The sequence below is a fragment of the Ranitomeya variabilis genome, chromosome 6 (assembly GCF_051348905.1).
Source record: "Ranitomeya variabilis isolate aRanVar5 chromosome 6, aRanVar5.hap1, whole genome shotgun sequence".
Classification (NCBI taxonomy): Eukaryota; Metazoa; Chordata; class Amphibia; order Anura; family Dendrobatidae; genus Ranitomeya; species Ranitomeya variabilis.
Window position 1 is genome coordinate 69,588,533 of NC_135237.1, and position 27,118 is coordinate 69,615,650.

The 27,118-nt window shown below is 42.9% G+C and overlaps 1 protein-coding gene across 3 annotated transcripts in view; it reads right to left on the reverse strand.

Moving 5' to 3' along the window:
• The window catches only part of DPP6 (dipeptidyl peptidase like 6), a 1,889,424-nt gene that overhangs the window by 52,259 nt on the left and 1,810,047 nt on the right, over positions 1 to 27,118 (reverse strand). For all 3 annotated transcript variants that reach the window (XM_077268631.1, XM_077268628.1, XM_077268630.1), the window contains exons 15-17: positions 24,014 to 24,061; positions 21,366 to 21,484; positions 10,168 to 10,215 (exon numbers count right to left, since the gene is read on the reverse strand). In XM_077268631.1, the coding sequence (XP_077124746.1) occupies positions 10,168 to 10,215; positions 21,366 to 21,484; positions 24,014 to 24,061 (215 nt within the window). The remainder of the gene's footprint in view (positions 1 to 10,167; positions 10,216 to 21,365; positions 21,485 to 24,013; positions 24,062 to 27,118) is intronic.

The following is a 27,118-nucleotide window of genomic DNA, read 5'->3' on the forward strand; positions in this document are numbered from 1 at the left end:
CAGGCGTAATTGTGCATTATTATGAGCAATTGCACTGCAATTGGTCTATAAACTGTTCGTGCACAGGGGCCCTTTTCTCTCTATGTCCACCCTATTGGGTCCTACAGACTCACAGACACTTTTCACAAAAAGGTCCATAATAATGCACCATGGTCCATTAACTCACAACTCCCTAGTAGGGTAAATCCAAATGGGTTTTTCACAATGTAAAAAGCCCATCTAAGGAGTCTTTGCCATCCTTTTTTTTCTACATGTGCTAAAAGTGTGCATGCACAGTTAATTATTATCAGAAAATAATAGTTTTGGAGCTCATGTATCTGATATTGTTTAAATCATTGAAAGTGCAGCATTAAAATCAATCCCTTTAATCCCTGCTTTTTTATTACTTTTACATTCGAAAACTATTATTTCTCCTAAGACAGCAGTTTTACTTTATTGCATCTACAGAACCTATATAGTATTGACTATCCATTATTTGTCATTTTTTTAAAGCCCGGGTAGCAGATTATAGAAAATGTTTCATTGATTTTAACTATGATACAATAATGTTTATTAGTAAAGTGTAATAAAAGTCTAATACTGAGCTCCTATCAACATGAAACCTCATTTTAAGTAGGAACTAAAATCCTTAGTGAAATAATAAAAACTGTAAAAAAGCTGTTATGTGTAAAAATAATAATAAAACTACATAATAAGCTCAATTCTTTATTGTGATTCTCATTTAATTAAGACTAACAGAACTCGCTTTATCAGCTGAAAGATGCCTGTCACTCAAGGGAGTTGTGCAGAGTCTCGTGTTTGTTCCCATAATTACTAGAAAGGATAAATAGTTATGGCTTAGAGGAGATTGGCATATCTCCTAGAAGACACACTGGTTTGGTTTTAGGACCACTGGGAATGTGTTATTCAATGAAGCAGAAATTGCTATTTCTCAGTTAAATATGAACGCCATGATATTCTGAAGAGAGTTGCAATTAGCCATTATCAAGTAATTTATGGCGCTGAAAAAGAAAACATCAAGAAAAGCAATGAAACTCTCGGCAATGAACTTTTATATCTCCAGAAAATTATTAAAAGTTTAAATGAATAGCTTTATGAATAAATTCCAATTCAATATTCTGCAGAGCACTAATATAACCATTGATCATATTGGATTCTATTTCTTGTATTATAAATACAATATCATTTAGAAGCTCTTAAAAAAAAAACAAGAAAGAACAAAAACACTACGATGATAAACTATTGTATAAAGACGTTAATTAAAAAGATGAATTAATGTATCGACTTCTTGAATGAAAAATGTTGTCTTGTATTGTCATGTATTTATATTTTCACTATAAACCTCTATGGTATATAAATATATGGCATAGAGCTGAAAAAATGAATAAAAAGGCACCGTACATGTTAGGCTTGGTTCAGATAGCGCTTTGTCCTACGCTCAGTAGCCGTCTCAGGGCTTATGTCCGAACCCTCGCATATGCACTGATGGGGCCATTGACTACAATGGTGCAGAGTCACTACGTGCTCTGTTGTGCATCATTTTCAGCCATTTACGCCTATTGGAGGCAGACAGCGAGCTACAGTAGACTATATATTGGTACCCGCCTCCAATAAGCGTATACGGCCAAATATGATGTAAGAAGGAGCACGCGGTGACTCAGTCTACATCATTTTTGTCAATGATCCCATTGGCGCGTATATCTGAATCCAGTTTTGTGGGGGAGGGTTCAGACTTAAGTCCCGATGGCGCCACTGAGGGTAGGAGAAAATGCTATTTCAACCCATCCTTGGGCTACATTTACATGTTCAGTATTCGGTCAGTATTTTACATCAGTATTTGTAAGCCACAACCAGGAGTGGAACAATTAGAAGGAAAATATAGTAAAAACACATCACCACTTCTGTATTTTTCAGTCTTTGTTTTGGCTTAGAAATACTGGTATAAAATACTGAACAAATACTGAACGTGTGAAAATTATTCTTGAAATGGATCTGTCACGGGATTTCAAAATATAAACCCCATACATATTTAAAGAGATATCACAGATCTGGTGAAGCTGGTGTACTTACTTTGATAATCTATATTGGAATAGCTGTATAATCCTATATGCAAATTTTAACTCAATATCCACAAACCTAGACTGATTGACAGCTCCTCAATGTCCCTCCTCCATGGTCCTGCTTTATCCACCAACCTAGAGTGATTGACAGCTCCTCAATGTCCCTCCTCCATGGTCCTGCTGAGTTTCCACCCACGTAGCCTGATTCATAATTTGTTAAGTGTCCCTCCTCCCTGCTGCTGCTGAATTCTCACACTGGTCAGTACATGGGTTATATAATCCTTTCATTTTATTATTAGGATTATATAGCCATTCTGATATGAATTTTTACAGTAAGTACTGCTGGCTCAAATATCTATTTAACCCCTTCATGACCTTGGGATTTTCCGTTTTTCCGTGTTCGTTTTTCACTCGCCTCCTTCCCAGAGCCATAACTTTTTTATTTTTCCGTCAATTTGGCCATGTGTGGGCTTATTTTTTGCGGGACGAGTTAAACTTTTGAACAACATCATTGGTTTTAGCATGTCGTGTACTAGAAAACAGTAAAAAAATTCCAAGTGCAGTGAAATTGCAAAAAAAGTGCAGTCCCACACTTGTTTTTTGGTTGGCTTTTTTGCTAAGTTCACTAAATGCTAAAACTGACCTGCCAATATGATTCTCCAGGTCAGTTCATAGACACCAAACATGAGTAGGTTATTTTTTACCTAAGTGGTGAAAAAAAATTCCAAAGTTTGCTAAAAAAAAAATAAAAATCACTCCATTCTCCGATACTAGTAGCGTCTCCATTTTTCATGATCTGGGGTCGGTTGAGGGCTTATTTTTTGCGTGCCGAGCTGACGTTTTTAATGATAGCATTTTGGTGCATATACGTTATTTTAATCGCCCGTTATTGCATTGTAATGCAGTGTCGCGGCGACCAAAAAAACGTAATTCTGGCGTTTCTAATTTTTTTCTCGCTATGCTGTTTAGCGATCAGGTTAATGCTTTTTTTTATTGATAGATCAGGCGATTCTGAAAGCGGCGATACCAAATATGTGTAGGTTTGATTTTTTTTTTATTGATTTATTTTGATTGGGGCGAAAGGGGTGTGATTTAAACTTTTATATTTTTTTATTTTTTTCACATTTTTTTAAACTTTTTTTAAACTTTTGCCATGCTTCTATAGCCTTCATAGGAGGCTAGAAGCAGGCACAGCACGATCGGCTCTGCTACATAGCAGCGATCTGCTATGTAGCAGAAAATCAGGTGTGCTGTGAGCGCCGACCACAGGGTGGCGTTCACAGCTGCCGGGGATCAGTAACCATAGAGGTCTCAAGGACCTCTATGGTTACTATTCTGAAGCATCGCCGACCTCCAATCATGTGACGGGGGTCGGCGATGCCATCATTTCCGGCCGCCCGGCCGTATGCGGTAGATAAATGCCGCTGTCTGCGTTTGACAGCAGCATTTAACTAATTAATAGGCGCGGGCAGATCGCGATTCTGCCCGTGCCTATTACGGGCACATGTCAGCTGTTCAAAACAGCTGACATGTCCTGGCTTTGATGCGGGCTCACTGCCAGAGCCCGCATCAAAGCGGGGCTTCTGACCTTCGAAGTACTATCCCGTCCGAGGTCAGAAAGGGGTTAAAGATAAACAGGTAAAGTTAGAAAGTGCATGTAGATGCAAGCAATTTTGCAATTTACTGCTTATTAAAATTTTCAGCCTTTCTTGAGATACTAACCCTTTTGTTTTGTTTACAGCTTGCTGCCTTGGAGACCGACCACTGTTGCAAGACAGCGGAACGTGGACAGTGCTTACAAGCACTTTTCTATTGAGCATGTATGCAACGTTTTGAAGGTAACCAGGATTACTGAACTGCGCTGTTACCTCCTAGTTCCGGCCAGCTTCAGCACTATGCTTATGCATTATACAGCAGTGGTCGGTGTCCTAGGTAACAAGCAGTAAACAAAACAAAAGTGTTATCTCAAGAAGGGCTGCAAATTTTAATAAGCAGTACATTGCAAAAATGCTTGCTCTTTACTAGCACTATACTATAACCCTTTAATAATGCATGCATTTTAACACAGTCTCAATGAATTCAATCAAGTTTTACTGAACTCAATTCTACTCAATGTACTATTATACAATATTTATATCTTTATTATACTCCTGTCAAGATTACACCTCATCACCTGCACGCTTGACCCGCTCCTGTCCCACCTCATCCCTAACTTCACCACAGTCTTCATCCCAGCTCTAACACACCTCTTCAACCTCTCACTTACAAATGGTGTCTTTCCCTCATCCTTCAAACACGCCTCGATCACACCCATCCTCAAAAAGACCTCCCTCGACCCATCTTCTGTGTCTAGCTATCGCCCGATATCTCTTCTCCCTTATGCCTCAAAACTACTGGAATAACATGTCCATCTTGAACTGTCCACCCACCTCTCCTCCTGCTCCCTATTTGACAGGTTACAATCTGGCTTCCGACCACATCACTCAACTGAAACTGCCCTAACTAAAGTCGATGTTCCCCAAGGCTCAGTTCTAGGACGCCTACTGTTCTCCATCTACACCTTTGGCCTATGACAGCTCATAGGATCCCACGGTATGCAGTATCATCTCTACGCCGATGATACGCAGATCTACCTATCTGGACCTGACCTCACCTCCTTACTTACCAAAATCCCACAATGTCTTTCTGCTATTTCAGTTTTCTTTTCTGCTCGCTTTTTAAAACTGAACAAGGACAAAACAGAATTCATCATCTTTGTCCCTTCTCACTCTACCTCTCCACCGAATCTATCCATCAATGTCAATGGCTGCTCTCTTTCCCCAGTCCTGCATGCTCGGTGTCTCGGGGTGATCCTCGACTCTGCCTTCTCCTTCGAGCCACATATCCAAGCCCTTGCCTCCTCCTGCCGTCTCAAACTCAAAAATATTTCCCGGATCCACTCATTCCTTGACCAAGAAACCACAAAAACACTAGTGCACGCCTTTATCATCTCCCACCTCGACTACTGCAACTTCCTACTCTCTGGCCTCCCCTCTAGCATTCTGGCACCACTCCAATCCATCCTACACTCTGCTGCCCGACTAATCCACCCATCTCGCCCTATTCCCTAGCCTCTACCCTATGCCAAGCCCTTCACTGGCTTCCTATTGTCCAGAGGCTCTAGTTCAAAACCCTAACTATGATGTACAAAGCCATCCACAACCTGTCTCCTCCATACATGTGCGATATGGTCTCCCAATACTTACCTACATGCAACCTTCGATCCTCTCAAGATATCCTCCTCTACTCCCCTCTCATCTCTTTTTCCAACAACCGCATACCAGACTTCTCTCGTGCTTCCCCCATACTCGAACTCTCTACCCCAACACATCAGACACTCGCCTACCATGGAAACCTTCAAAAAGAACCAAAAGACTCACCTCTTCCGACAAGCCTACAGCCTGCAGTGATCCTCAGTCTGCTGAACCACCGCACAACTAGCTCTACCCTCTCCTAGTGTATCCTCACCCATCCCCTGTAGACTGTGAGCCCTCGCGGGCAGGGTCCTCTCTCCTTTTGTACCTGTGTGCCTTGTTTTAGCTCATATTTATTGTACTTATCTATGTATGCCCCTTTTCACATGTAAGGTGCCATGGAAAAAATGGCGCTATTAAAAAATGTCTAATAATAAAAATAATTATACAATATTATATATCAATTATACAACTACAATAGAAAAATATATAACACTTTGCCTTAGCTGCAATGGGACAATGAAGAATCATTTCCTACTCTGCAATAATGAAACAGCGAACACTGCTCTGAATTGTGGGAAATAACATTAAGCCCGCAAACAGATTGCAATAGACATAATCCAAAAAATAGATTTCCCAAATATGGATATTTAACATAATTTTTTTCTGACCCCTCTGCAAAAAGTAAAGTGTGCACACCAATTCAGTTACTCCATTATTTCTTGAGCATAAATATGAAACTCCTTGCTGTGATACACCTTAATATTTGCCCGAGGTAAGTATGTCGTTAATAATTTACATCCCGTCTGTGGTCGCCCTGCAGGCTGAGTTTATTTAAATGTGTCAGATAATTCTATTCCCCATTGTGTGCCACAACATGATCCTGCTGACAATATTGACAGCTAAATTGTAGAAATTAAAGAGCTGATCCCGTATTTTACAATAGTAGAAAATTACTTTAACATCTGCTGATAAAAGTGCATAGTCAGGAAAGAACAAAGAAGTATTTTCAGGACAGAGCCTGAAACTTGCTTACATTTCGTACACAGGACTCTGCATGGAAATGTATATTAGAACCTCCTTGGTTGTGCAACAGATCCATAATCAAAAAGGAGGCTGACCTTACCATTCACTGCACTGTTTATATGAATTTCAACCCCGAGTATCTGGTGAAGTACATCTACTATTATTTAAAGCACTGAAGTTTTTTGGGCAAAATGAGAAAAAAGGTGTTTTATTTTTCCAACAGCAATCTTGTGGAAAAAGCACTCACATTCCCTTCAAACAACTATCGGCAAGGGTGCAGAAAGAAGAACGACCACAGATCTAATATCAATGGCTTATCCTATGGATTTTAAAAGGTTGGATTATCCCTTTAAGTCCCTTTGGGTAGAAGTCCTAGATCCTAACCTCTTCACCTCCGGGGACTTTTCCAAGACCCATAACCTTTTTATTTTTCCATCAATATGGCTGTATGATAGCTTTTTTTAAAGGACAACCCCCGACTGTCATGACAAACAAATGGCATCCCGCAATCATGCGACAGGGGAGCCAATTGGCAGGACTTGTGACGCACTTGCGACCGATCAGCGTTAAATGTGATTGACAACGGCATTAACCACTTAACGACCAGAGGTATTTTTTGTTTTTCCGTTATCGTTTTTTGATCCCCTTCTTCCCAGAGCCATAACTTTTTTATTTTTCGGTAAAAGTGACCATGTGAGGGCTTGTTTTTTGCGGGATGAGTTGTACTTTTGAACAACACCATTGCTTTTAGCATATCGTGTACTCGAAAACTGAAAAAAAATTCCAAGTGCGGTGAAATTGCAAAAAAAGTGCTGTTTTTTAATTATGTTCACTAAATGCTAAAACTGACCTGCCATTAGGATTCTCCAGGTCATTACGAGTTCAAAGATACCAAACATGTCTAGGATCTTTTTTGTATCTAAGTGGTGAAAAAAATTCCAAAGATTGTTAAAAATAAAAACATTGTGCCATTTTCTGATACCCGTAGAGTCTCAATTTTTTGTGCTCTGGGGTTAGGTGAGGGCTTATTTTTTGCGTGCCGAGCTGATGTTTTTAATAACTATATTTTGGTGCAGACACATTCTTTTGATCGCCTGTTATTGCATTTTAATGCAATGTTGTGGCCACAAAAAAACATAATTCTGGTGTTTTGACTTTTTTCTCGTTGCGCTGTTTAGCGATTGAGTTCTTTTTATATATTGATAGATCGGGCGATTCTGAACGCAGTGATACCAAATATGTGTATATTTGATTTTTTTTATTGTTTTATTTTGAATGGGGCGGAAGGGGTGTGATTTGAACTTTTATATCTTTTTATATTTTTAAAACCTTTTTTTTATTTTTGAATGCTTCAATAGTCTCCATGGGAGGGTAGAAGCTGCGCTTGTCTGATCGGCTCTGCTACATACATACAGGCGATGATCAGATCGCTTTTGTGTAGCAGAAATGCTCACTTGTATGAGCGCCGACCACCGGGCAATGACAACCATGGAGATCTGCTGGAGACCTCTGGCTGTCATGTCGACTCATTAGTGACCCGCGATCATGTGACAGGTCACCGATGAGTGGGAATTTCTGACGTGCTTTTGGTAATCGTGAGTTAAATGCCACTGTCAGAGATTCAACAAGTTAACAGCCATGGGTGGATCACAATTCCACCCATGGCTGTTGCAGGTACATGTTAGCTGTATAACACATGTCGGGAAAGGCGCAGGCTCAGACCTGGAGCCCGCATCAAACAGGGGGTGTGCACCGTCGGTGTACTATTACGCCCGATGTTGGAAAGGGGTTAAATTTGTCAACAGCTGTGGTTGGATCATGGAGCCACCCTTAGGTGTTAGAGGCACTTGATGGCTGATTAAATCAGCCATCAAGTGTTGGGAAATATGCGGGCTCAGTATTGAAGCCTGCATCAAAGGCATGGACACGGCCAATGACGTATATATGTCATCGGTTGTGAAAGGGTAAATTCACTGTCGCATGTAAACTAGAGAGTAGTAGAGAATTAATCAAAGGGGTTATCTGGTTAGAACAACGATAGATCATAAATTATAGATCGGTAGGGGTCCAACATTTAGGACGCCATCAACTGCTAGAATGGTGCACTTTTCTCCCTGTTAGAATTGGGTGGCAGAGCGCCTGTTCTACCGCTGCTGCATTCTTTCATGGGAAAGCTGGAGAAAGCCGAGTACAGCACTCTGCCAGCCCTACAGAGAATTAATGGAAAGGCGGTTGAGATTGCGTCATTGCTTCATTCTAATAGGGGAACCAGTGCCCTGCTGTGTGGTTGGACCTCACTAGATTATAGTTCTTAATTATCTTATGGATTTGTGATAATCTAATCCAGTTGTAATACTCATTTAATTCTTAGCAAAGTTACTTTATATGTATACAGTATAGTCCTTATTAATGTCTACCCTACATTCACGCTCCTGGTTTAAAATATTATTTGCCACTAATCGCAGTTACAATCTACAGTTAAGAAGAATACTTTAGTATTTTACATTGTTACCGAATATGGGGAATTTACAAATTGGCAGTTTTTACATCAAAATAATGAATAATATTTTTTTTTTCAGAAAATGTCATGCATTTTGTAAGCAATAATCCAAAATAAAATGGCTAAATAGATAATTATATTTTTCAAACAGCTACTAAACTTTCATAATTGTATTTATGGGCCAGAGAATACTGTAGGTAAAATAAGTTATTGTGTTAGTAATGGGAAAACTATAACAAATCAATATGGCGGTAATATAAGTTCTGTTATATACTTTATGAGAGTATACAAAGTAATATATGTCACCTTTTAACTGCATTATTCCAGGGATCATTGCCAAGATATATCACTGCCACTTGCTCACTAAATTTAAGTCTGCATTCTGCATGGTGACACTTGGTTTTCCTTTTATATTTGTTTTTGTTAATAAAGTTGTAAACTGAAAAAGGCTAGATCATCAATATCTTGAGACCAGACAACTCCCGTAATGGAGCGAACACAACCAGGTGCTGCCGATCAGCTCCTACTCAACAGCTCCTATTCCATAGACTAGGAGCTGATCTGCAGTACCCGGCAGGGGCTGCTACACATGGAATAGAGCTGCAAAGTGCACTTCCGTTCAAAGTTTTTCCATCCTGCCTCCCATGCTTATAACAGCTGATCAGTGGGGTGTGCTGGGTGTTGGATTTGTACCGATATTGAGGACCTATCCTGAGCAAAGGACATCAATATCTTGAATCCAGACAACCCTTTTAATGACATAGGCACATTTACAGTAGGTAGAAATTTATGTTAAACACAGAAGCCACTGTTACACTGATTTTATAGACACTGTAAAGGTAAGAAGGACAAATAAAACAATTTTGGAAAAATTCAAGCCAGACATGTCAGTCGAAGCAAGGATCACCAAGATACCGCTTGTCTACTTTGGACACATTACACGAAGAGAGCAATTACTAGAGATGGACATCATGATTGTAAAAATAGAAGGAACAAGTAGAAGAAGAAGATCAGCAACACGATGTCTTGATACTATCGAGATAACGGAGGAAAAGACACTGGTGGACCTATCAAGGCTTGCACAAGATCTTTCTACAGATCATTCATCAATCAACTTGCCATGGCTCGAAATTGAGCCAAAGGGCATTAAACAGAAAAAAAAGGAAATCTGGTAATCCAGGTAGATCACTGGCAGCAGTTTTCTTCTCAGTTACATTACCAATTATCTACAGTTCCTAGCTTTCCTTGCGGGCTCTGCTCGAATGTTGCTCCATGCTGTGTATGCCTAATATCAGGAATGTGACTTACTACTAGCAATAAGTAGAGGCGCTATTTCAGTGTTACTTACTTTGGTTGTCGGTGGAGTTATGAATGGTAACAACAGGAACCCTTGGACCTAATAAGAAATAAGCAATATCATTAGTGACAGTGAACTAAAATGACATACTAAAAAGAGCCCTCTACAATAATAACAAAATGGTGATAGAGAACATACTGTAAAATAAATGTTATGTTCCCTTATGTCACACTAATTTATTTATTGCTCCAATCTATTAATTAAATTAGCTAATGTGATTAGAAATTTCTTTCCGTTTTACGTCTCAAGCTCACATGCATACCAATGTGTCTATATGTTTACAGACTGCAAAAAGCTCTGTACTCTTCCCACCTACAATTACATGTAACTGCTCTTCTGCTGCCTATAGGTTAAGACGATGAGGGAATAGAGACCTTGGAGTCATGTTTTCCTATGGGGTTTAGATGCTACCTCCCTTTGGACACTAAATATGGACCACATACGAGAGCATTGGTGCTTTGAAACATGGCGCATTGACATCCAGAAAATATATTAGAGCATTGTTTTTTCATGGTGTATGCAAATGGAGAAATGGAAAAAAATACAATAAAAGGGTGTTTTTTATATTCCAAAAGTGTAATTTGACCCCCCTCCAATTTAGTGCCACAGGCAGCTGCCTGCTCTATCATCCTTCACCGCAAACTTGATATTTATCAAGCCTATCCATAGCCTAAGTTTTCTGGCTTAAATTTTTCCCCATTTTATTATAGGCAACACAAAAATATGCAACAAAAAGTGAAAACAAATGCTATCAAAAGTAAAAATCTGCTGACCACAGCAAAAAAAAAAAAGATTGGACTAAAAACACGCTACAGAATACCATTCACGTGAGACCTCTTCTGTGCTCTCTTGGGTCTACGTGGCTGATAAATTTATTCCACAACCTAAACTCCCAGCATGTAAACAAAGGAAATTCAGATGTTTGGTGCCCACGTCCATAGTGCGCCTCTTAAACATTGATGAATGTTTTAAAAGAGCAGCTGCCAGCGACGTGAACTGAGAAGAGAGAGCGCTGCAAAAATAAGATAATTGGCAAGCGTGGTATCTATTTGCCGATTGCAGATCTCTTTATTTGTTGCTTTATGAATAATTCATGTGTGATACATGATGTTCTCATAGTGAAGATATTATCCTTCAAATAACGGGTGCACATTACTTTTGTTTAGGCACAGGATAATGTTGTTAATATATTTTTTTAATCTGGTGACAGCAATTTGATCAGCTTGACACAGGTAGTATGGGCTGTTGAATGGGGCTCTTTGGGAACAAACAGCCAAGCAGTGTGTATACATTTCGTATATTTACAGTATATATACAGTGGGGGAAATAAGTATTTGATCCCTTGCTGATTTTGTAAGTTTGCCCACTGACAAAGACATGACCAGTCTATAATTTTAAGGGTAAGTTAATTTTAACATTAAGAGATAGAATATCAAAAATAAAATCCAGAATATCACATTGTATAAATTATATAAATACACTAGCTGTTTCCAGCCAGCTAACGCTCGGCACGCTCATTGCTATCTAATTAACGCTGCTGGTGATTAAACTAAAGTAAATGCTTCCCTTCTTTCTGTCATTCAGTTGATATAAACCTTGTGATATCTCTCTCTGTCCTTATCAATCTGTTCAGGTGTTTGTTGTTGATAACCAATCCTACGATTTAGTCGATATTGTTGTTGTCGATCAGATACTGCATCGTTGTCCGGATTTTCCTGTGGCCTGTGAGATGGACCTGGCGACTCTTCTTCGCTCATTTTGTTTGGGAGAATGCGGATGCAATTAAATGTATGTTTACCTTGGCTGAAGTGGTTGAATTACATAGAAAGGAAGTGCTGAGTGTAGTAATGTGGGGGGGCGGAGCCTCGTGTGGTAATGTGTGGGGACGGAGCCTCGTGTGGTAATGTGGGGGACGGAGCCTCATGTGGTAATGTGGGGGGACGGAGCCTCATGTGGGAATGTGGGGGACGGAGCCTCATGTGGTAATGTGGGGGGACGGAGCCTCGTGTGGTAATGTGTGGGGACGGAGCCTCGTGTAGCAATGTGGGGGACGGAGCCTCATGTGGTAATGTGGGGGGACGGAGCCTCATGTGGGAATGTGGGGGACGGAGCCTCATGTGGTAATGTGGGGGGACGGAGCCTCATGTGGTAATGTGGGGGAACGGAGCCTTGTGTGGTATTGTGTGGGGACAGAGCCTCGTGTGGTAATGTGGCAGAGCGGAGCCTCGTGTGGTAATGTGGGGAACGGAGCCTCGTGTGGTAATGTGGGGGGACAGAGCCTCATGTGGTAATGTGGTGGAACGGAGCCTCGTGTTGTAATGTGTGGGGACGGAGCCTCGTGTGGTAATGTGTGGGGACGGAGCCTCATGTGGTAATGTGGAGGGATGGAGCCTCGTGTGTTAATGTGTGAAGACGGAGCCTTGTGTGGTAATGTGTGGGGACAAAGGCTCGTGTGGTAATGTGTGGGGACGAAGCCTCGTGTGGTAATGTGGAGGGATGTAGCCTCGTGTGTTAATGTGTGAGGACGGAGCCTCGTATGGTAATGTGTGGGGACAGAGCCTCGTGTGGTAATGTGTGGGGATGCAGCCTCGTGTGGTAATGTGTGAGAACGGAGCCACATGTGGTAATGTGTGGGGACGGAGCCTCGTGTGGTAATGTGTGGGGACGGAGCCTCATGTGGTAATGTGTGGGGATGGAGCCTTGTGTGGTAATGTGTGGGGACGGAGCCTCGTGTGGTAATGTGGGGGGATGGAGCATCGTGTGGTAATGTGTGGGGATGGAGCTTCGTGTTGTAATGTGGGGGGACGCAGCATCATGTTGTAATGTGGGGGGACGCAGCATCGTGTAGTAATGTGGGGGGACGGTGTTATGGATCCCAATGGCTAGGGGATCGCACGGACAAGCAAAAATAACTCAAATAACGGACGAGCTCTAGGGTGATGGAACCTGGGCTGACCGCTGTCCTACTCCTGACAAACACAACTAGAAATAGCCAGGGAGCGTGCCTACGTTGATTCTAGACACCTTGCGCCAGCCTAAGAGCTAACTAGCACAGCAGAGAAAATAAAGACCTAACTTGCCTCCAGAGAAATAAACCCCAAAGGTATAGTTGCCCCCCACATGTATTGACGGTGAAAATGAGAGGAAGGCACGCACATAGATATGAAAATAGAGTTAGCAAAACGAGGCCCGCTATAACTAGAAAGCAGAAGGATACAAAAGGGGTCTGAGCGGTCAGCAAAAAACCCTAATCAAAAACCATCCTGAGATTACAAGCACCCATGTGCCAACTCATGGCACATGGGGAGCACCTCAGCCCACTAGAGCTTCCAACTAGCATAGAGTAATATTTAGCAAGCTGGACAAAAAACAAAACAACTGAAAAGCATAACTTAGCTTATCCTGAGAGATCTGGAAGCAGGTAGTCAGAACCAAACTGAGCACATCTGAGTACATTGATAGCCAGCAAAGGAATGACAGGAAAGCCAGGTTAAATAGGAAACACCCAGCCTCTGATGGACAGGTGGAAACCAGAGACCGCAACCCACCAAAGTCACCCAGTACCAGTTGTAACCACCAGAGGGAGCCCAAAAACAGAATCCACAACAGTACCCCCCCCCCTTGAGGAGGGGTCACCGAACCCTCACAAGAACCCCCAGGGTGATCAGGATGAGCTCTATGGAAGGCGCGGACCAAGTCAGTCGCATGAACTTGAGAGGCGACCACCCAGGAATTATCCTCCTGACCATAACCCTTCCACTTAACCAAATACTGGAGTTTACGTCTGGAAACACGAGAATCCAAGATCTTCTCAACAACATACTCCAATTCTCCCTCCACCAGCACCGGAGCAGGAGGCTCAACCGAAGGAACAACGGGCACCTCATACCTCCGCAATAACGACCGATGGAACACGTTATGAATAGCAAACGATGCTGGGAGATCCAAACGAAAAGATACAGGGTTAAGAATCTCCAAGATCTTGTAAGGACCGATGAACCGAGGCTTGAACTTGGGAGAAGAGACCTTCATAGGGACAAAACGAGAAGACAACCACACCAAGTCCCCAACACGAAGTCGGGGACCCACGCGGCGACGGCGATTAGCAAACTGCTGAGCCTTCTCTTGAGACAACTTCAAATTGTCCACCACCTGATTCCAAATCTGATGTAGCCTGTCCACCACCACGTCCACTCCAGGACAATCCGAAGGCTCCACCTGACCAGAGGAAAAACGAGGATGAAACCCCGAATTACAAAAGAAAGGAGAAACCAAAGTAGCAGAACTAGCCCGATTATTAAGGGCAAATTCGCCCAGTGGCAAAAAGGCAACCCAGTCATCTTGATCAGCAGAAACAAAACACCTTAAATAAGTTTCCAAGGTCTGATTAGTTCGCTCTGTCTGGCCATTCGTCTGAGGATGGAATGCAGACGAGAAAGACAAATTAATGCCCATCTTAGCACAAAACGTCCGCCAAAATCTAGACACAAACTGGGATCCCCTGTCAGAAACGATATTCTCCGGAATCCCATGCAAACGAACCACATTCTGAAAAAATAAAGGGACCAACTCAGAGGAGGAAGGCAACTTAGGCAAGGGTACCAAATGAACCATCTTAGAAAAGCGGTCACACACAACCCAGATAACGGACATTTTCTGTGAGACAGGGAGATCTGAAATAAAATCCATGGAAATGTGCGTCCAAGGCCTCTTCGGGATAGGCAAGGATAACAACAACCCACTGGCCCGAGAACAGCAAGGCTTAGCCCGAGCACACACTTCACAAGACTGCACAAGGTGCGCACATCCCTTGACAAGGAAGGCCACCAAAAAGACCTGGCCACCAAGTCTCTAGTACCAAATATTCCCGGATGACCAGCCAACACAGAAGAATGGACCTCGGCGATGACTCTACTGGTCCAATCATCCGGAACAAACAGTCTTTCTGGTGGACAACGATCAGGTTTATCCGCCTGAAACTCCTGCAATGCACGTCGCAAGTCTGGGGAAACGGCGGACAATATTACCCCATCCCTAAGGATACCAGTAGGCCCAGAGTCTCCAGGAGAGTCAGGCACAAAACTCCTGGAAAGAGCATCTGCCTTCACATTCTTTGAACCTGGCAGGTATGAAACCACAAAATTGAAACGAGAAAAAAACAACGACCAACGAGCCTGTCTAGGATTCAGACGCCTGGCAGACTCAAGGTAAATCAGATTTTTGTGATCAGTCAAGACCACCACACGATGTCTAGCACCCTCAAGCCAATGACGCCACTCCTCAAATGCCCACTTCATGGCCAAAAGCTCCCGATTACCCACATCATAATTGCGCTTAGCGGTCGAGAATTTTCTAGAAAAGAACGCACATGGCTTCATCACCGAGCCATCGGAACTTCTCTGTGACAAAACCGCCCCCGCTCCAATCTCGGAAGCATCAACCTCAACCTGAAAAGGAAGTGAAACATCTGGTTGACATAACACAGGAGCAGAAGAAAACCGGCGCTTAAGTTCCTGAAAGGCCTCCACAGCCGTAGGAGACCAATTAGCAACATCAGCACCCTTTTTAGTCAAATCAGTCAAAGGTTTAACAACACTGGAAAAATTAGCAATGAACCGACGATAAAAATTAGCAAAACCCAAGAACCTCTGAAGACTCTTAACAGAAGTAGGTTGTGTCCAGTCACAAATTGCCTGAACCTTGACGGGATCCATCTCAATAGTAGAAGGAGAAAAAATGTACCCCAAAAAAGAAATCTTCTGGACTCCGAAGAGACATTTCGAGCCCTTCACAAACAGAGAATTGGCCCGCAGGACTTGAAACACCTTCCTGACCTGTAGAACATGAGACTCCCAGTCATCAGAAAACACCAAAATATCATCCAAATACACAATCATAAACTTATCCAGATATTCACGGAAAATATTGTGCATAAAGGACTGAAAGACTGAAGGAGCATTAGAAAGTCCAAAAGGCATTACCAAATACTCAAAATGGCCCTCAGGCGTATTAAATGCGGTTTTCCACTCATCACCCTGCTTTATCCGCACAAGATTATACGCACCGCGAAGATCTATCTTAGTGAACCACCTAGCCCCCTTAATGCAAGCAAACAAATCAGTCAATAATGGCAATGGATACTGATATTTGACTGTAATCTTATTCAGAAGGCGATAATCTATACAAGGCCTCGGGGAACCATCTTTTTTTGCCACGAAAAAAAAACCTGCTCCCAGAGGGGACGAAGATGGACGAATATGTCCCTTTTCCAAGGACTCCTTAATATAATTCCGCATAGCAGTATGCTCTGGCACTGACAGATTAAATAAACGACCCTTAGGAAACTTACTGCCAGGAATTAATTCTATAGCACAGTCACAATCCCTATGAGGAGGGAGCGAATTGAGCTTAGGCTCCTCAAAAACATCCCGATAGTCAGACAAAAACGCAGGGACCTCAGAAGGAGTAGATGAAGCGATTGAAATCAGAGGTGCATCATCATGAACCCCCTGACATCCCCAGCTTAACACAGACATTGTTTTCCAATCCAGGACTGGATTATGAGTTTGTAACCATGGCAGACCAAGCACTAGTACATCATGTAAATTATACAGTACAAGGAAGCGAATCACCTCCTGATGAACGGGAGTCATGCGCATGGTCACTTGTGTCCAGTACTGCGGTTTATTCATAGCCAATGGTGTACAGTCAATTCCCTTCAAAGGAATAGGAACCTCCAGAGGCTCCAGACTAAAACCGCAGCGTTTGGCAAATGACCAATCCATAAGACTCAGGGCAGCGCCTGAATCCACATAGGCATCGACGGAAATGGATGACAGTGAACAAATCAGAGTTACAGACAAAATGAACTTAGACTGCAGAGTACTAATGGCAAAAGATTTATCAACCTTTTTTGTGCGTTTAGAGCATGCTGATATAACATGAGTTGAATCACCACAATAAAAACACAATCCATTTTTCCGCCTATAATTTTGCCGTTCACTTCTGGACTGAATTCTATCACATTGCATAGTCTCAGGTGCCTGTTCAGAAGACACCGCCAACTGGTGCACAGGTTTGCGCTCCCGCAAATGCCGATCAATCTGAATGGCCATAGTCATAGACTCATTCAGACCTGTAGGCGCAGGGAACCCCACCATAATATCGTTAATGGCCTCAGAAAGACCATCTCTGAAGTTTGCAGCCAGGGCGCACTCATTCCACTGAGTAAGTACCGACCATTTCCGAAATTTTTGACAATATACTTCTGCTTCATCATGCCCCTGAGAGAGGGCTAATAAAGCCTTTTCAGCCTGAATCTCCAGGTTAGGTTCCTCATAGAGCAATCCCAGTGCCAGAAAAAACGCATCCACACTGAGCAATGCAGGATCCCCTGGTGCCAATGCAAATGCCCAATTCTGAGGGTCGCCCCGCAGGAAAGATATTACAATCTTGACCTGCTGAGCAGGGACTCCAGAGGAGCGAGATTTCAAAGAAAGAAACAATTTGCAATTGTTCCTGAAATTCAGGAAGGTAGATCTATCTCCAGAAAAAAACTCCGGAATAGGAATTCTAGGCTCAGACATAGGAGTGTGAACAACAAAATCCTGTATGTTTTGAACTTTTGCAGCGAGATTATTCAGGCTGGAAGCCAAACTCTGGACATCCATGTTAAACAGCTAAGGTCAGAGCCATTCAAGGGTTAAGAGGAGGTAAGAAGCAGCTAGACAGCAATTAAAGGCTAGGCAGCAAAACTGAGGGAAAAAAAAAAAAAAAAAAATTCCCTTCAACACTTCTTTTTCTCCTGCTTCAGCCCAAACAATTAACACTTTGCAGGCCGGCTATACTGTTATGGATCCCAATGGCTAGGGGATCGCACGGACAAGCAAAAATAACTCAAATAACGGACGAGCTCTAGGGTGATGGAACCTGGGCTGACCGCTGCCCTACTCCTGACAAACACAACTAGAAATAGCCAGGGAGCGTGCCTACGTTGATTCTAGACACCTCGCGCCAGCCTAAGAGCTAACTAGCACAGCAGAGAAAATAAAGACCTAACTTGCCTCCAGAGAAATAAACCCCAAAGGTATAGTTGCCCCCCACATGTATTGACGGTGAAAATGAGAGGAAGGCACGCACATAGATATGAAAATAGAGTTAGCAAAACGAGGCCCGCTATAACTAGAAAGCAGAAGGATACAAAAGGGGTCTGAGCGGTCAGCAAAAAACCCTAATCAAAAACCATCCTGAGATTACAAGCACCCATGTGCCAACTCATGGCACATGGGGAGCAAAAAACCCTAATCAAAAACCATCCTGAGATTACAAGCACCCATGTGCCAACTCATGGCACATGGGGAGCACCTCAGCCCACTAGAGCTTCCAACTAGCATAGAGTAATATTTAGCAAGCTGGACAAAAAACAAAACAACTGAAAAGCATAACTTAGCTTATCCTGAGAGATCTGGAAGCAGGTAGTCAGAACCAAACTGAGCACATCTGAGTACATTGATAGCCAGCAAAGGAATGACAGGAAAGCCAGGTTAAATAGGAAACACCCAGCCTCTGATGGACAGGTGGAAACCAGAGACCGCAACCCACCAAAGTCACCCAGTACCAGTTGTAACCACCAGAGGGAGCCCAAAAACAGAATCCACAACAGGACGGAGCCTCGTGTGGTAATGTGGGGGGATGGAGCCTCGTGTGGTAATGTGGGGGGGGATTGAGCCTCGTGTGGTAATGTGTGGGGAAGGAGCCTCATGTGGTAATGTGTGGGGATGGAGCCTCGTGTGGTAATGTGTGGGGACGGAGCCTTATGTGGTAATGTGTGGGGATGGAGCCTCGTGTGGTAATGTGGGGGGGCGGGATTATGTGTGGTAATGTGGGGGGCGGGATTTCTGTGGCAATGTGGTGGGGGGCAGGATTATGTGTGGTGATGTGGTGGGGGTGGGATTATGTGTGGTGATGTGATGGGGGCGGGATTATGTGTGGTCATGAGGTGGAGGGGTGGGATTATGTGTGGTGATGTGGTGGGGCGGGATTATGTGTGGTGATGTGGTGGGGGAGGGATTATGTGTGGTGATGTGGTGGGTGGGCGGGATTATGTGTGGTGATGTGGTGGGGGGTGGGATTGTGTGTGGTGATGTGGTGGGGGGTGGGATTATGTGTGGTGATGTGGGGGGGCGGGATTATGTGTGGTGATGTGGTGGGGGTGGGATTTTGTGTGGTGATGTGGTGGGGGGCGGGATTATGTGTGGTGATGTGGTGGGGGGCAGGATTGTGTGTGGTGATGTGGTGTGAATTGTGTGTAGCAATGTGGTGGGGGCGGGATTGTGTGTGGTAATGTGGTGGGGGGGCGGGATTGTGTGTGGTAATGTGGTGGGCGCGGGATTGTGTGTAGTAATGGGGTGGGGGGCGGGATTATGTGTGGTGAAGTGGTAGGGGGCAGAGCTACTGTGCAGGGGGCAGGATTAGCAAGTGTGATGTGGTGGAGGGGCGGAATTATGTGTGGTGATGTGGTGGGGGCAGGATTATGTGTGGTAATGGGGTGGGGGGGGGGATTATGTGTGGTGATGTGTTGGGAGGGTGGGATTATGTGTGGTGATGTGTTGGGGGCAGGATTATGTGTGGTGATGTTTCGGGGGGTGGGATTATGTGTGGTGATGTGGTGGGGGCGGGATTTTGTGTGGTGATGTGGTGGGCAGGTGGGATTATGTGTGGTGATGTGGTGGGGGGTGGGATTATGTGTGGTGATGTGGTTGGGGGGCGGGATTATGTGTGGTGATGTGGTGGGGGGCGGGATTGTGTGTGGTGATGTGGTGCAGATTGTGTGTGTGGTGATGTGGTGCAGATTGTGTGTGGCAATGTGGTGGGGGGCGGTATTATGTGTGGTGATGTGGTGGGGGGGATTATGTGTGGTGATGTGGTGGGGGGGATTATGTGTGGTGATGTGGTGGGGGGGCGGGATTATGTGTGGTGATGTGGTGGGGGGCGGGATTGTGTGTGGTGATGTGGTGGGGGGGATTATGTGTGGTGATGTGGTGGGGGCGGGATTATGTGTGGTGATGTGGTGGGGGGGATTATGTGTGGTGATGTGGTGGGGGGATTATGTGTGGTGATGTGGTGGGGGGGCGGGATTATGTGTGGTGATGTGGTGGGGGGGTGGGATTGTGTGTGGTGATGTGGTGGGGGGCGCGATTATGTGTGGTGATGTGGTGGGGGGAGGGATTATGTGTGGTGATGTGGGGGGGCGGGATTGTGTGTGGTGATGTGGTGCGGATTGTGTGTGGTGATGTGGTGGGGGCGGGATTGTGTGTGGTAATGTGGTCGGGGCGGGATTGTGTGTGGTAATGGGGTGGGGGCGGGATTATGTGTGGTAATGGGGTGGGCGCAGAGCTACTGTGCAAGGGGCGGGATTAGCGAGTAATCACGATGCCTCTTATATATATAGATTTGCATTTTGCAGTGAGAAATAAGTATTTGATCCCTCCGGCAAGCAAGATTTAGCCCTTGTTGGCAAGCACAGCAGTCACATATATTATGTGACTCCAGATCTCAACCCCATAGAAAACCTTTGGAGGGAGTTGAACATCCATGTTGCCCAGTGACAGGCCTAAAACATCACTGCTCTAGAGGAGATCTGCATGGAGGAATGGGCCAACATACCACCAACAGTGTGTGCCAACCTTGTGAAGACTTACAGAAAACATTTGACCTCTGTCATTGCCAACAAGGGATATATATCAAAATATTGAGATGAACTTTTGTTAATGACCAAATAATTATTTTCCATCATAATTTGAAAAATAAATCTTGCCCAATCAGGCAAGGTGATTTTCTGGATTTGTTTTCTCATTTTGACTCTCATAGTTGTGGTCTACCTATGGTGACAATTACAGGCCTCTCTCATCTTTGTAAGTGGGATAATTTGCACAATTGGTTGCTGACTGAATACTTTTTTTCCCCACTGCAGGTGTGGGAAACCATTTGCCAAAGAAAAGAATTATACTGTAATATTGAAGTGGCTGAAAATACTAAGTACTTTTCTTCGTATAGTGACTAACGGGTTCTTTAATATATTATGGGTAGCATTTTTCTCATGCCTAAGTTTGATGGCATATGATCTGATCACATATTCCTCCATTAATCATTGGAGTAGACAGGATAATGTAATGCTCTGGCTTTAATACCTTCACATTTCAGTAAGAAGTACTCCAGAGTGTGACTGAACGAGGCACTGACATAGGTACAGTTCTCAATCAATAAGCACGAGATGCACTGTCTGTTGAAGCTCCCATTGGTGTTAGTACTGCAAAGAAAATAATTAGCAAAGTGTATCAGTCTTAGTTTACATTATTCCCAATTCACAGTACAAGAAGCTATAATGGATACATCATGGGAAAAAAGCCAGAGAGCTAAGCAAATATCAAAGTAACGATTATCTAATTACTTCCATGATTCTTAAGAAACATCAGCATAACTATCTGAATGTAAAGTCTGGACAGAAACATGACTTATGTATTAAGTAAAATTTACACCTAATTGAGGCAACCAATAATCTGGCTAAATAATATAATCTCCTGACAAATTTGAAAACGCTGTCCATAACTAATATATTGAATAGATCCTTATTGTGGGTGGGGTGTCACTTTATGCACTGTTTAGTGACCACTCGTGAGTTTTGTAGACCACTCTCTATTCAAATGTGATGAGGACATGATGTTGTGGCACAAATACAAGTATTACAAGCAATTGTTAGTGTAGACTGCACAGTTCTCATGTCCACCAAATGGCCGCTCCATCAGCCTCCTCCAACTGTAAAAAAGATTTCCTAATTGAGCTAATTGACAAGTCTGGTCACATGCTCATTGTAGAGCAAATGATCTCTTCATTAGGAAGGCCACAATAGTATGGGCAGGAGGAGAACCTGAAATACTAAATTATATATTACTAAGTGCCACAAAATTTCACCTCCAACCCATTTGTTAAAGCAGCTCTCCCATTAAAGTTGTTATCCTTTTAATATATTGCAATCATCATATTATACAGCACTGTGTATTTACAATTTCTTATTTTGTCCTTCTACCCAATTACTTATTCTCTGTTCTATGTAGAATCAGGAATTCTCTTTTCCCTACGTGAATCATTCCCTTCTTCACCTCCTCGTAAGTTACTTACCACCCGTCAGAACAATGCAGTTTCCATACTGTCATACAGATGACAGTGTGTCAGCAGCAGCTGTGACCGGCAGTAAAAAGGTTACCGCCGGTCACAGGCGTCGGCTGATGAGAGTATTAGTCTCATCATCCTTCAGCTGGCCTCGCTGATAGCGTCGAGAGCAGGTGTACGATGATGGGAGTATTCACCACCAGCAGACGCCTGTTGTGCAATAATTAAATAATTATTAAAAAATGGCGTGCGGTCCTCTCTATTTATGACAACCAGCGCAGGCAAAACCTCTGCTTTCTGGAGAAGTCCATGTTCAGGGTCCATGCACAAACAATAGGTGTTCGGTACGGACCCTGACCTTTACTGCTTGGTTTCGCCCATCACTAATACTGAATATGATATTCATACTACTTTTAACCCCTTCACCCCCAGAGCTTTTTCCGTTTTTTCGTTTTGGTTTTTCACTCCCTTCCTTTCCATAGCCATAACTTTTTTATTTTTCCGTCAATATGGCCATGTGAGGGCTTATTTTTTGCAGGATGAGTTGTACTTTTGAACGACACCATTGGTTTTACCATGCTGTGTAACAGAAAATGGGAAAAAAATTCCAAGTGCGATGAAATTGCAAAAAAGTGCAATCTCACACTTGTTTTTCATTTGGCTTTTTTGCTAGGTTGACCAAATGCTAAAACTAACCTGCCAATATGATTCTCCAGGTCATTACGAGTTCATAGACACCAAATATGTCTAGGTTCTCTTTTATCTAAGTAGTAAAAAAAAGTTCCAAAGTTTGCTAAAAAAAATAAATAAATTGCACCATTTTCTGATACCCGCAGATATGTTTTTTTAATCGCCCGTTATTGCATTTTAATGCAATGTCGCGGTGACCAAAAAAACGTAATTTTGGCATTTTGATTTTTTTTCTCGCTACGCCATTTAGCGATCAGGTTAATCCTTTGTTTTTATTGATAGATCGGGTGATTCTGAACGCGGCGATACCAAATATGTGCAGGTTTGATTTTTTTTTAATTGTTTTATTTTGATTGGGGCGAAAGTGGGGTGATTTGAACTTTTATATATTTTTTATTTTTTTATATTTTTAAACACTTTTTTTTAATTTTGGCATGCTTCAATAGCCTCCATAGGAGGCTAGAAGCATGCACAACTCGATCGCCTCTGCTACATAGAGATGAAGCACAGATCACCTCTATGTAGCAGAAATGCAGGTGTACTTTGAATGCCGACCACAGGGTGGCGCTCAAAGCAATCGGCCATCAACAACCATAGAGGTCTCAAGGAGACCTCTGGTTGTTTTGGCAATGCACCGATGACCCCCAATCATGTGACAGGGGTCATCGGTGCTAGCAGCCCCGGCCGCACGGCCGGGAGCGCTAGTTAAATGCTGCTGTCAGCGCTTGACAGCGGCATTTAACTAGTTAATGGGCGCGGGCGGATCGCGATTCCGCTCGCGCTCATTGCGCGCACATGTCAGCTGTACAAAACAGCTGACATGTTGCGGCTTTGAGGTGGGAGCCCCCCTCAAAGCGGGGGTTCTGCCAGCTGACGTACTATTCCGTCAGCTGGCAGAAAGGGGTTACAATGAATACATCCTAAATTTGTGCCCTGCGGTCAGATGGCGGCACAATGTAACAGATCAAAGCCTATTTACCTGTATAACTGTCTGCGTGTAGGGGAGTCTTCTGTGCTGAGAAAGTAGCTACATGAAATTAAAAACACAGATTAAACAGGGAATAGAGAATATACGTCTCACATAAAAGATACAAAGTAGCAGCAGGTAGTTATAGTTATAGAGGAAAAATAAATAAATTAAGCCTAAAACGCTGAAGGGGAAACTGCGGTGACTTTGAACTATTTTCCTTCCCTCTCTTGGTCCCAAGTCATTAATCCAGTTCCTTTAGAAACAATGTCGATGTTTGATCTGAAATCGCCTTTACATAAAGAGGATTATTTAATGCAGCATGAAAAATACATTTTTTCTTTTTGGTTATTTTTTTTTTTTGCTGATCATTAGTGTTCGGTAATCATCATTTTATTTTCTTTCACCTAAATTTTAAGGACACAGGAATCATGTCATAGTTTATGAGACACAATAATGAGAGGTGAAAGATGACAAATCGCCAAGTGAAGCCGGATGATTCCGTAATCTTGTGAGTTCAATCTCACTTAACAAATCTTGCCCATTGTCAAACTGACAAACCCATAACTTCCTTTTCAAGTCACCCAGAAATTTTTTTGAATGTTTTTTTTCTTTTCTGACAACAACAGGCACTGAGAGAAGCTTCCTCCTTGAAAAGACGTGGGAAGCTGAGATTGATGAAAAGATTCACAGTCTCGTATTGAAACCTTTGTGAATTCTCAATGATTGTCAGACCTCAAGAGTCAGGGATCTGCGACCTAACACACAGAACGCCTTCTCTGTATAGCAACTGGAAACTGAGTAAAAAGCGCATTTTATTATGTTTCACTGTGGCTAGAAATGACGGGATTTGCAAGAGTTGACATATTTTATCGGGTTGGACAATTGCCATCATTAGTCTTGTAGGAATTCAGCTTATATTAGCTTAGCAACTTTCGGATAACTTGCTCTTAACAATGTTAGTAAGTTATATCATTAGCAGCAATGCTGAATTATTAAGAAGGCAAGAAAGCAGTTGCCCAGGAATTCTTCCATCTACATGCCTACACTTCCAAGATAACATATATCAATTTTACGGTAATACTTTTAGTGTACTGCCAACAATATATTTAAATATGTTGTTGTAGAGGGGATTATCCTTTTGGTAAAAATTATTATTAATTGCTACCTTTACAACTGACTAGAAGAAATCCATTGGCTTCTATTCATGTTTATTACCACTGGGAAAAATAGAAAATTGGCTGTCAGATCTGGAGAGGACGAAGGATCAGGCTGATTAAAATACAACATGGCCTTTGGTTATTTTCCCAAACATCTAACGTCAAGAGATAGTTAGGGCTTTTTCACATGTAGTATTTTGATGCATTTTTTACATTCATCAAAGGTCCGCAAGCCGAAACACCAATTATAGGTGGGTGATCTCAGATCACATGATCTACACACCCACTCAGGAAGCGCCGTGATAGGGGAACTGATGACATTTAACAGTGTCCTTCCCAATCCCCAATATAAACTATGTCCACCACCTTTAATGCTTTTTTTTCAGAAGTCTAGCAAGCTGATTTATATGTCCCCAACCCACTCTGCAGATCTCCAAAAATACCTTTCATAATCCCCCCATACAGTGCGGTCCGGTCCAGTGGGCGTCACTGGTATTGCATCGGTGCCTCCTCTACCTCCACAATCACCATACTCCTGCCCTGCTTCATATGCATGATACGTCCTATGTCATCCACACAGTGACTCCCAATCTCTCTCTCATGCATATCATGCACTTGAGTCAAGGAAGGAGGATAGTGATTGCAGGGATAGAGGAAGTACCGGGCAATGTGTCATGTCAGTAGTCTGCACCGTGCCGACTACTGACATTACATGTTGCTCAGGCACTTCCCATAAGGTGGAGGTGCATTAAATAATAAGTGTCTCCCTGCCATTGGCTAGGGAACTTTTAGGACAGCGTGTGTTGTCCTTTTAAAAAGCAGGGAGTGCGCGCACCCAAAGCAGAATGCCCAGGGATCTGCAAGTAGTGCGTAGAGCCTGGGCAGTAGCCCGGGTTGAAGGAAATGCAGGATGGGGGCTGCAGTGGTGAGTGATTCGGCGTCTCTGTCGAGGCAGGAGAGAAACGTGCTGGAAGGCCGACACTACAGAAACTAGTGCATGCTGTGATTTCTTTTACGAGAACTGTGTAAACATGGTCATCTGAACAACCCTATAGAAAAAAATTGGCGCGAGTGCAATCTGTTTTTTTAGGCAGCACTCGGATCGAAAATATGGTGTGTGAGTATAGCCTCGCAAGCACGTCTAGGAGCACCTGAGATAAATAGGGAAAATACTGCACCCTGCTGCTGTCCCTTCTTTTCTGAATCACTTTTCGGAACTACTCATCACATTCTGTAATTACTGTACGAGTCCAAGTGAAGATTCATCAAACATAGAACTTGTCTTAAAAGCTAAACACAGATATGTTTTAGCTGTTGACTGAATGATTCAAGATGAAAATGATTCCACCAATGTATTGTTATGCTGCAGTATCATGAATGCAAGTACTGTATATTACCAGTATATAGGAGAAAAGAATGAAGAGATATCAAACGCCTTCAGGGCTGATTCTCTAAAGAACTATATAAGAAAACTCCACCTGTGTATTCAATTTTTTTCCTTGGAAATCAGATGCTCTAGGTGCCTGACAGCCGGCACAGACATGGAGGAGTTCTGTAACAGCCACCTAATGGCCTATGGTTAATGAACTGCTTTATGTATTTTTCATAATGAAGTACTACCTAAAAATGGAATATGCAAATTGTCTCTTTAAACAGGAAGAGGACTAGAAATCTAGCGCCACCTACTGGAAGTTGGGATCCTAAAAGTCAATATCGACTCTTTAATGAGTATTGCAATATGACTTAAGATAAAAGCCAAACCAGAATCTCAGTTTGCAAACATGGTGTTCTGGGGTGGGGTTTCCCCATCATTAGTGCAAAGTTTGAAATCTAATTTGGTTAAAGAACTGATATTGACTGTTAGGATTGCTACTTCCAATAGGTGGCGCTAGAGCTCTAGTTCTCTTCCTCTCTGAAGAGACAATTTGCATATTTAATTCCCCAGAGGAACATGCAT